The sequence below is a fragment of the Oncorhynchus clarkii genome, chromosome 14 (genome assembly GCF_045791955.1).
Source record: "Oncorhynchus clarkii lewisi isolate Uvic-CL-2024 chromosome 14, UVic_Ocla_1.0, whole genome shotgun sequence".
Lineage (NCBI taxonomy): Eukaryota > Metazoa > Chordata > Actinopteri > Salmoniformes > Salmonidae > Oncorhynchus > Oncorhynchus clarkii.
Genome location: NC_092160.1, coordinates 16,987,979 through 17,000,024, shown reverse-complemented (window position 1 = coordinate 17,000,024; position 12,046 = coordinate 16,987,979). Strand labels below are relative to the sequence as shown.

The window sequence follows — 12,046 nt, the reverse complement described above, 5'->3', positions numbered from 1 at the left end:
CACGATGGCAGAGTGGGTGGTCGATCTATGCCACGCCGCTTGTTAATTAAAGTTGATTTAATTGAAGTGGAACTGCTGAGATAATTAAGAGAGAAACCTTGACTACTACCCAGGTGGGCAAATACAAGTTTGGACGGCTGCTTAAGTAAGCTAACCTCACTCCCTTCAATGTAGAATTTTTTTTTTTATTTTTTTTAAATTGACCCCTTTTTCTCCCCAATTTCGTGGTATCCAATTGTCTCATCGCTACAACTCCCGTACGGGCTCGGAAGAGACGACGGTTGAAAGTCATGCGTCCTCCGATACACAACCCAACCAAGCCGCACTGCTTCTTAACACAGCACGCATCCAACCCGGAAGCCAGCCGCACCAATGCGCCGGAGGAAACACCGTGCACCTGGCCACCTTGGTTGGCGCACACTGCGCCCAGCCCGCCACAGGAGTCGCTGGTGCGCGATGAGACAAGGACACCCCTACCGACCAAGCCCTCCCTACCCCGGGCGACGCTAGGCCAATTGTGCGTCGCCCCACGGACCTCCCGGTCGCGGCCGGTTACGACAGAGCCTGGGCGCGAACCCAGGAACTCTGATGGCACAGCTGGCGCTGCAGTACAGCGCCCTTAACCACTGCGCCACCCGGGAGGCCCTCAATGTAGAATTTTTGACATCGACCGGCAATGGATGTTTCATGGCAGGAAAGAGGGACTCTGTCCTGAATTTCAAAAGTATTTTATAGAATAACAAATGGCCTTACTTTGGATGTTGTCTGAAAGTGAATAAATTGAGACAAATTCCCTGGTCCCCTAAATTCCCATTATTCTTTCCTGCCAGCAGTCTAGGTTTTCATCTCATCCATCATTTCAGACTTACAGTACACCCTCTTACGCAAAACCCCTCAGATTTCAATCGCACAATCAAGTAAATGTGCGGCTTAATCAATCTTAGCTCCAGATAGTTAAAAACCCAGTAGGTTCCAATGTGACGCTACTCAATTTGGGTCTCCAACTGTGAACTGCAGATGCAGGTACTAATTCGGCACTGCGATTAGACTAAACTAAATAAAACCCATTCTAGAGAAGGACATTGAGTATGAATCACCTTGTCTTTTAAACAAATGAACCGATTACTAAAACCAAAGCACAGCCCTCAAACTGGCAAAGTACCTACAAGAAAACAAACTAAATGTCTAACATGTTCCTCATATTAATGAGGACCATCATCCTTTTCCTCACTGGAGGAGTCTCCTCACACACAACACAAAGCCAGACAGCTAAACCCGAAATAAAAAGTTAGAGAGTGTTGTCTGACCTAAAGAGCAGTCGGAGCCTGTCCAGTTAGCCTCACAGACACAGGTGCCTGTCTCGGTGTGGAAGGTTCCGTGGCTGGAGCACTGTTCAGGACACGTGCTCTTCAGGATCTCACAGCCGATTCCGCCCCAGCCCGGGTTACAGTGGCATTCACTGTGGTGGCAGGCTCCGTGGCCCGAGCAGGTTGGATCCAGACAGTCCGCTAGGAAAACAAGAGAAAGGAAAGGAGATGATTCAACTACTGTATATGGGATGACTTAATCATGAAACAAACAACTAAACATATGAACATGCTCCATAGCCAGCTTATTACTAGTACAGCCTTTTAGCAAACACATACAAGTATATTGATCTCAGCGACTCATTGAGAATAATTTGGTTCTAATCATAGTGCCTTCAGAAAATATTCATACCCATTGGCTTATTCCATCTGTAGTTGTGTTACAGCCCCAAAATAATGTCCACCTATCTACACACAATACCCCATAATGACAAAGTGAAAACATATATTTAAAAAAATGTAAGCACATTTATTGAAACTTAAATACAGAAATATCTCATTTACATTAGTATTCACACCTCTGAGTCAATACTTTGTAGAAGCACCTTTGGCAGCGATGACAGCTGTGAGTCTCTAACATTTTTTATTTATTTTAATTTTACCTTTATTTAACTAGGCAAGTCAGTTACTTTTGTGACTAGGGGGCAGTATTTAAATTTTTGGATAAAAAACGTTCCCGTTTTAAACGGGATATTTTGTCACGACAAGATGCTCGACTATGCATATAATTGACAGCTTTGGATAGGAAACTGCAAAGATCTTGTCTTTGAGTGCAACAGAACTGATGTTACAGGCGAAACCCAGATAAAAATCCAATCAGGAAGTGCCCCATTTTTTGAAAGCGCTGCATGCCAATGACTCCTTATATGGTTGTAAATGGGCTACGAATGAGCTTACGCTTTCTACGTATTCCCCAAGGTGTCTACATCATTGTGACGTCTTTTTACGCATTTATGTTACAGAATAGCCGTAAGGGACCACATTGAGCAAGTGGTCACATGATGGCTCCCGCAGAAAATCTTGCGTAAAGTACAGAAGTAGCCATTTTTCCAATCGCTTCGAATGAGAAAGCAATTGTCCCGACGGATATATTATTGAATAGATATGTGAAAAACACCTTGAGGATTGATTCTAAACAATATTTGCCATGTTTCTGTCGATATTATGGAGCTAATTTGGAAAAAAGTTTGGCGTTGTAGTTACCGCATTTTCCAGTCGATTTCTCAGCCAAACGTGAAGAACAAACGGGAGCTATTTCGCCTACAAAAATAATATTTTTGGAAAAAAGGAACATTTGCTATCTAACTGGGAGTCTCCTGAGTGAAAACATTCGAAGTTCTTCAAAGGTAAATTATTTAATTTGATTGTTTTTCTTATTATCGTGAAAATGTTGCCTGCTGCTAGCAGAGCATAATGCTATGCTAGGCTATGATAAACTTACACAAATGCTTGTCTAGCGTTGGCTGTAAAGCATTTTTTGAAAATCGGAGATGACAGTGTGATTAACAAAAGGCTAAGCTGTGTCTCAATACATTTCATTTGTGATTTTCATGAATAGGAATACTTTCTAGGGATATTTATGTCCGCTGCGTTATGCTAATTAGTTTGAGGCGATGATTACGCTCCCGGATCCGGGTTTGAGAGTCGCAAGAAGTTTTAAGAACAAATTCTTATTTTCAATGACGGCCTAGGAACAGTGGGTTAACTGCCTGTTCAGGGGCAACCTTCCGGTTACTAGTCCAACGCTATAACCACTAGGCTACCCTGCCGCCCCATGCTGACCACACCTCTCGTGTCGCAAAATAAATGTACACATACATGTTATTCAATCATTGCACCCACACTGCTCGCACGCCACAGTAAGTGTCTGCGTGGCAAGGTGCTAAAATAGAAGTTGGTTCAATTTGTGACACTCAACATGCTGCAAATCCTGCCTCTCAAATCTCCTCATTGGTTTTTAGGAGCATATACCCACGTGGGAAAGATGAACTGACATCCACACTCCAGTAGGTTGTAGTAATGCACTGTAAAGTTTGTTGCCAACCGTCATTTAAAGTCCAAAGAAGAAAAAGAAGGAGGAGAGATGATGAGAAACTAATTCGGTTTACCGTTTTATCTGTGGATTAATTGTCAGAGGTGAGGACCTTGTGCATTTCAGGTAAAACAACAACCCAATGTTTATATACCAGGACAAATTAGCTAGCAAAAGCAAGCTAGCTAACTAAATTGCCATAAATGTTTAATGCTTTTTGACCTGTCCCCAAATGAATATAATTGGTTCAGAGTTTGTTTTGATATTTCAACCTGCCTGTCCTGATCGCTTCTGGTGTGGGGAACAAAATCAACATACGCACGATGGCACGTTTGGTCAGCATGTACACGTTTTGCATGGTCTGTCAAGTTGGTTGTTGATCATTGCTAGACAGCCACATTCAAGTCTTGCCATAGATTTTCAAGCCGCTTTCAGTCAAAACTGTAACTCGGCCACTCAGGAACATTCAATATCATCTTGACAAGCAACTCAGGGGTAGATATAGCCTTGTGTTTTAGGGTATTGTCCTGCTGAAAGGTGAATTTGTCTCCCAGTGTCTGTTTGAAAGCAGACTATACCAGGTTTTCCTCGAGGATTTTGCCTGTGCTTAGCTGTATACTGTTTTTTTTATCCCCCCAAAACTCCCTAGTTGTTGCTGATGACAAGCATACTCATAACATGATCCAGCCACCACTATGCTTGAACATATGAAGAATAGAACTCAGTAATGGGTTCAATTTATCCCCCCAAAACATAACGCTTTCTACTCAGAACATAAAGTTAATTTATTTTCCAATTTGTTTGAAGTTTTACTTTAGTGCCATATTTCAAACAGGATGCATGTTTTGAAATATTTGTGTTCTGTACAGGCTTCTTTCTTTTCACTCTGTCATTTAGGTTAGTATTGTGGAGTAACTACTGTACAATGTTGTTGATCCATCCTCAGTTTTCTCCTATCACAGCCATTACACTCTGTAACTGTTTTAAAGTCACCATCCCTGAGCGGTTTCCTTCCTCTCCGGCAACTGAGTTAGGAGGGACACCTGTATCCTTTGGTGACTGGGTGTATGGATATACCATCCAAAGTGTAATTAATAACTTCACCATGCTCAAAGGGATATTCAATGTCTGCTTTTTATTTTATTTTTACGAATCTACCAATAGGTTCTCTTCTTTGTGAGGTACTGGAAAACATCCCTTGTCTTTGTGGTTGAATCTGTGTTTGAAATTCACTGCTTGACTGAGGGACCTTACATATAATTGTATATGTGGGGTATAGAGATTAGGTCGTTGTTTACCCTTGAACTTATTTAGGCTTGCCATAATAAAGGGGTTGAATACTTATTGACTGAAGACATTTCAGCCTTACATGTTTTATTAATTTGTAAATATTTCTAAAAAAATAATTCCACTTTGACAATATGTGGTATTGTGAGTCAGCCAGTGACAAAGGACATCTAAATGTAATAACTTTTAAATTCAGGCTGTAACACAACACAAGGGGTGTGAATATTTTCTGAAGGGACTGTAAGGCAATACCTTGTACCATCATCAAACAAGAACCAAATGTCCAGTTTGAGTCCACTGACAACATTGTCCAACCGTTCCTGCATAATTCCACAATAGCACTTATGTACTTTCTCTCTTAATTCACTTCACAATGAGCGCAACAGTTTTATTTAATTACTCCCTCAACTCAATAAGATTTTACACATTGGGTCACTGATCTGCAGATGTACATCTGACAAGTGAATTGCCTCTGTCTGAATTGGGATCAATGAAGTTAAACTGACTGAACAGGGGGAGAAGAGGTAGAGGGGATAGCGAGAAGTATTTTCGATAACAATGAGAAATAGACCCAGACTGAGAGATATTGAATCTCACAGGGTTCTTGTTCGGGAGCGCACTGAAGCAATCACATTGGATGGACAATTCAGAATCAATTCCAATCCATACCTGTGGTGGCTAAATGGTTGGAGGGAGTTAATGCATGCAGAGTATCGATGGAGGAACAAAAGGAATTATTTGCTTGGTGAAGTTGAAAAGAGCTATTGTTTAAGTTGTATAAGTACTGTATACATCGCCGACAGGCTGGGAAATCGAACGGTGACAATACATATTTTTGTGGTGTACCTTGGTGACAGTTGCTTCCCTTGTGGCCGGCATTACACACACAGTTGCCCATCACACAAATCCCATGGCCTCCACATTGGGGGTCTACACACTGGGTAGTAGGCACGTCACACTCTGTGCCCTTCCATCCACTGTAGCACTGACAGCGCCCCCTGGTGTACTGGCCATTGCCACTGCATAGGACAGGACAGGCAGCTGTTGTGGGAAGAAACAATGTTACTCAATAGTATATAAAGCATATTAGTTACTCTGAACCCTGATCTCTCTTTTGACGAACATATCAAGACTGTTTCAAGGACAGCTTTTTTCCATCTACGTAAATTGCAAAAATCAGAAACTTTCTCTCCAAAAATGATGCAGAAAAATTAATCCATGCTTTTGTTACTTCTAGGTTAGACTACTGCAATGCTCTACTTTCCGGCTACCCAGATAAAGCACTAAATAAACTTCAGTTAATGCTAAATACGGCTGCTAGAATCCTGACTAGAACCAACAAATTTGATCATATTACTACAGTGCTAAGCCTCTCTACACTGGCTTACTGTTAAGGAAAGGGCTGATTTCAAGGTTTTACTGCTAAACTACAAAGCATTACATGGGCTTGCTCCTACCGATCTTTCCGATTTGGTCCTGCCATACATACCTACACTTACGCTACGGTCACAAGATGCATGCCTCCTTACTGTCCCTAGAATTTCTAAGCAAACAGCTGGAGGCAGGGCTTTCTCCTATAGAGCTCCATTTTTATGGAATGGTCTGCCTACTCATGTGAGAGACGCAGACTCAGTCTCAACCTTTAAGTATTTATTGAAGGCTCAGCTCTTCAGTAGGTCCTATGATTGAGTGTAGTCTGGCCCAGGAGTGTGAAGGTGAACGGAAAGGCACTGGAGCAACTAACCGCCCTTGCTGTCTCTGCCTGGCCGGTTCCCCTCTCTCCACTGGGATTCTCTGCCTCTAACCCTATTACAGGGGCTGAGTCACTGGCTTACTGGTGCTCTTCCATGCCGTCCCTAGGAGGGGTGCGTCACTTGAGTGGGTTGAGTCACTGACGTGATCTTCCTGTCCAGGTTGCCCCCCCCCCCCCCCCCCCCCCCCCCCCCCCCCCCTCCCACTTTGTGAGCTATACTCGGCCTTGGTGGTTGAAGATATTCCTCTAGTGGTGTGGGGGCTGTGCTTTGGCAAAGTGGGTGTGGTTATATCCTGCCTGTTTGGCCCTGTCCAGGGGTATTGTCAGATGGGGCCACGGTGTCTCCCGACCCCTCCTGTCTCAGCCTCCAGTATTTATACTGCAGTAGTCTGTTATTACTGGAGTATTTCTCCTGTCTTATCCAATGTCCTGCGTGAATTTAAGTATGTTCTCTCTAATTCTCTTTCTTTTTCTCTTTCTTTCTCTCTTTCTCTCTTTTTTTCTTTCTTTCTTTCTCTCTCCCGGAGGACCTGAGCCCTTGGACCATACCTCAGGACTACCTGGCCTGATGACTCCTTGCTGTACCCAGTCCCCCTGGCCGTGCTGCTGCTCCAGTTTCAACTGTTCTGCCTGCGGCTATGGAACCCTGACCTGTTCACCGGACGTGCTACCTGTCCCAGGCCTGCTGTTTTCAACTCTTTAGAGACAGCAGGAGCAGTAGAGATACTCTGAATGAACGGCTATGAAAAGCCAACTGACATTTACTCCTGAGGTGCTGACCTGTTGCACCCTTGACAACTACTGTGATTATTATTATTTGACCCTGCTGGTCATCTATGAACATTTGAACATCTTGGCCATGTTCTGTTATAATCTCCACCCGGCACAGCCAGAAGAGGACTGGCCACCCCTCATAGCCTGGTTCCTCTCTAGGTTTCTTCCTAGGTTCTGGCCTTTCTATGGAGATTTTCCTTGCCACTGTGCTTCTACACCTGCATTGCTTGCTGTTTGGGGTTTTAGGCTGGGTTTCTGTACAGCACTTTGTGACATCAGCTGATGTAAGAAGGGCTTCATAAATACATTTGAGTGATAGTCTATTGTATAGCTGCAGTGTTGACACAACCTTAAATCAACCAATCACTATCTTTCCATGCTACAGTAAAAAGGACTGGAGTACAACACTTCCTATCCAAATATTTGATTTGAACGATTAGTGCTAACCCTGACCATTAGTCTAAACCTAACCCTTAACCTAAACCTAACCCTGACATTTAGCTTAAACCTAACCCTAAACTAAGAACAAATATCACATGCACATGGTAATTAATTAAAAAAAAATAGCCAATATTTGTCCATTGAAGCTTGCTCATGTATAGGTTGCGATATCAATAGATAGATGAGGAGTTGGGAAAAAGATACCTCTTGAACAGTACGGCCCAATGAACCCTGGGAAACAATGGCAGGAGCTGGACACACACTCTCCATTCCCATAACAGTTGTGTGAGCACTCCATAACCGACTCTGTTGGGACAAAAAGAATAAGACCCTCGATATTTATTGGAAAGTAGCATCACGCTCATCACTGTGCACTTTCTCTACCCTGTGAAGTTCATCATAATTTATTTAATTTGTAGCCTAATATACAGCATGGTCTCCCGAGTCGTAGTGGGAGGACCACCCAACATATAATTGCGTAACTCCAAATATACTTCGATATGATGGTTAACCGGGCACTGATGACGGCAACCCCTCGCACCTCTCTGATTCAGAGGGGTTGTGTTAAATGCATTCATACTAGGTATCCCCCCATTAATTTCCCTTTCCAATTATATCACTATTTGCACATAAATGCGTTTCCACCACCAGTTCTCTCACATAATTCATTTTACAGACACAAAAAGATCCCACCATTTCTAGCGAACAAATTGTCTGTGGACATTTAAGAAATTGTACTGACATTTCCTGTTTTTAGCAGCGTCAGGTAATTCATCTGTATGAAATGGTTGGATTGAAACCTGGTTACTGGCATGGCAAACGAGTTCATACTTTTTTTCAGTCAGATGTTCTTGCACAAGATTGAGATATCACACCTCTAAAATGTGCCAACCACACATACACGGTTCAAGCAAAAATCCCATGACTGAAACTTAAATCAATCTCAGATTGATTGTCTGGGGCCAAGTTAACCTCCCATTTCATGTAAAAAAGTCATGACCATCAAGCTTTTAGGGAAAGAGGATCATTTTGTAGATGTTTTAAACTGAGAGTTTGACCAATTCCAGTTCTGTTCAATATTGAAACAAATAAAAAAAAAATAAAAAAAAAATATTTTCATCGCTGCATATATCATTTCATTACATCATCCAATATCAACACATTACCAATATCAATATCAATATCCACACAATATCAATATCAACACATTATCAATATCAACACATTACCAATATCAATATCAACATCAACATCAACAAAATATTGATATCAACACAATATTAATGTCTACACATGATCAATATCGACACACAATTAATTTCAACACATGATCAGTATCAATATCAATACATTATCCATATGAACACATTATCAATATCAATATCCACACAATATCAATATCAACACATTATCAATATCAACACAATAGCAATATCAACCCATTATCAATATCAACACATTATCAATATCAACACAATAGCAATATCAACACATGATCAATATCAACACAATATCCAACACATTTGATTGGATTTCATATCACTACTATGATGTCACATACTATTCCAACTTACATTTCTACACAGCCACATTCTCTTATTGCAGTGTTTCCCAACCCTGGTCCTCGAGTACCCCCAACAGTACACATTTTTGTTGTAGCCCTGGACAAACACACCTCATTGAGGCTTGATGATTAGTTGAGAAGTTGAATCAGGTGTGCTTGTCCAGGGTTACAATAAAATGTGTACTGTTGGGGGTACTGGAGGACCACGGTTGGGAAACACTGGCTTATTGCATGAATGTACAGTGTACTCTATGTTGGTATGTGTGTACCTCTCATCTGCTGTAGCCTGACAACTCCCATGCCGTCTTGCCCATCACGAATGCAACCCATCACGAACCCATCACGAACCCATGCAACCCATTTTACATTTCACAGTGCATTTCTAGTTCTTTGACATTTCTTTCTCCGCATGAACATCTCATGACTGATCATGCCCACACAAGCAACGGGATCAATCTTTGTAAATCCTCTCTCTGAGTTGAAGTTAATCTGACATATCCCACTGACACGTCTTGTGTTCGTTCAACAGACCAGCGCTCATAATGGGCACTCCCCCTAGGCTGGGAGCTCCTTTCGATTGTGTTAAGTGGGCAAACTTTTTCGTTTTTATTGCTTTTGAAGACTTGCATTGACTGTACACTACTGGGCTGTCAGTTTCAACACATCCGGGCAACTTTGACCTTGGATTTCGATAACTTCATATCTTTAGAAATGTATCGATGGAATTCCCTAATGCAAAACATTAACTTAGCATGTTTTCTGTTTTCCCACAGTACAATTCCTGAGCACGCACAACAATGAAAAGCCTAAGGGATAGCGATATTCCTGCAATGTAGAGACATAAAATGTGCATAACACAATTCATTAAGCCAAAAGCCCAACAACACATTTTGCTTGCATTATACAGTCTGTAGATCCAGTTTAAATGATTGATTAATGTATATGTTGATCTGGCCTGTCAACTACCCAGTTATTCTCTTAGTTGTGGTAAACGTTCTCCAAGTGCCTTTTCCAGCAATTCAATATAATTGAAAATATTCACCTCATCCATTTCTACATCAATTTTCTACATTATTTCCATGTTATGCTTACCCAGGATGATGGTGTTGTATGATACTGTCTCCAGGCTTTTCCCATCATTGTAGAAAGCCAGATGCCACACCCCAGAGTCCAGATACTGGATGAAGCCAGCTTGGTGGAGGCTGACCTGGCGCTCCATCCGCCCCCTGGTCTCCTGCGCCGTGGGAGCCCACCTCTCTTTGGCGATGAGCCTGCTGCCATCCAGCAGCTCCACAAAGTCATACTGAAGAAAGGTCAAGCAGAGGTCAGTTGGGACTAAGTAATGGGTCACTTCATGACATATGATGTGCGACATATACATTTATGTAAATGTATAAACATTTACAATAACGGTGACATTCTGTAGTTCCAGGTGCATAGAGGGAAAATCTCTGTTTAAATTTTTTTCTAATTTGACATTAAAGGAGACATTAAATTCACACAAACGAACACAACACAGGGAGTTGAAAGTAGAAAATGGCACATTAAAAAAGGATTTAGTATCGGAAATAGGACCTACAGGGGACATGACACCAAGCATCCCTCCAACTGACTCAGTATTGATAGGAAATAAAGCATTAAAGTTAGGGTGAGAGAAGTCAACACTCAGTGGTTTAAACCCTTTTGAGAGGAGCAGAGAAGAGATGTGGATGTAGGCAGTTTTTTATGTGTTGGTGGCCAGGGGGCCAAGTAATAAAAGTCCAGAACCCAACCATTCCTTTACTCCCAGGCCAGTGTGTACATCTTGATTGCTTGGCAAAGGCTTATCTCAATCTAACAATAGGAGCAAATAATAATGAACAAGAGGCCAAGCCGAGCCAGGCCAGCTGATGAACCACAAATAATTATTAGCTACACCTGGGAATTCAAACTAGTGTTGATCATTTCTTCACAAAACCTAGTTTAAGGCAATTGATGAATCATGCAGAGTAAGACACTTACGAACAAATTTAGTTGTATTATTTTCTTTTGGGCGATTGGTGACGCACTTTAAAGTTGTTCCTCTCCTCAAGCTGTGAATGTAACCAACGGTCAATATCTCTCATTGGGGTCTCATTGGGGTCGTTCATGCTAAGTTAAGTAAACGCATCGATTTATCGCCCTGGCAAATTAACGGACCGTTTCTAAGGCAGTGGCGGTTGACTTCGTGTCTAGGCATTGACAGTCTTGAGCGGGCCAGCGCAGCAATTGCCTTGGACATAAAAGGAGGCTTCTCTGTTTGTTGTATTTGATTGAGTTGGGTTCCTTTTTTATTTTACCTTAGAAGAGTAATCCCTTCTTTCCTGTTGTCATTTGTATTTCTTTTTTTTTTTTCATTCGATAGTGGCCCAATTTCCGGCACGCGAAAGAGGCTCTTCTTCAAGTCAAGTCAGAGAATGTCAAGAAGGTGAAGTTGAAAGATTTCTCTCTAGGGTAAAGTGGAAAATAGCCAGGTCATTCTACAAAAATAGTGCCTTTTCTATCCCTTTGATATTCTAGATATAAAATGTGCACCAATATTGAATTTTAAAAGCCTGTAATATTACATTATGTGCCCGTCAATATAGACCACATGGAAAATTCAATCAATATTTTTTAAGTGCCAAAATTCAGCATTTTGACATGTCCCCCTGTCACTTCTAGGAAGATTTTAACCCACTTACCACCAAAGTTCTCACCATCATTGACCTAGTTATTTTTTTAAAGTAATTTCTGAAGATTCTTTTTTTGTGTGTGTGATTAGTGATTGATTTACCTCTGTCTCATTTTAAGGTCAACCCAGTTACGTG

The 12,046-nt window shown here is 41.7% G+C and overlaps 1 protein-coding gene across 1 annotated transcript in view; it reads right to left on the bottom strand.

Moving 5' to 3' along the window:
• Positions 1-12,046, bottom strand: part of LOC139366354 (teneurin-3) — a 147,973-nt gene that overhangs the window by 60,988 nt on the left and 74,939 nt on the right. Inside the window, exons 7-10 of the mRNA XM_071103736.1 lie at positions 10,311-10,521; positions 7,859-7,960; positions 5,533-5,727; positions 1,308-1,508 (exon numbers count right to left, since the gene is read on the bottom strand). Of these exons, the coding sequence (XP_070959837.1) occupies positions 1,308-1,508; positions 5,533-5,727; positions 7,859-7,960; positions 10,311-10,521 (709 nt within the window). The remainder of the gene's footprint in view (positions 1-1,307; positions 1,509-5,532; positions 5,728-7,858; positions 7,961-10,310; positions 10,522-12,046) is intronic.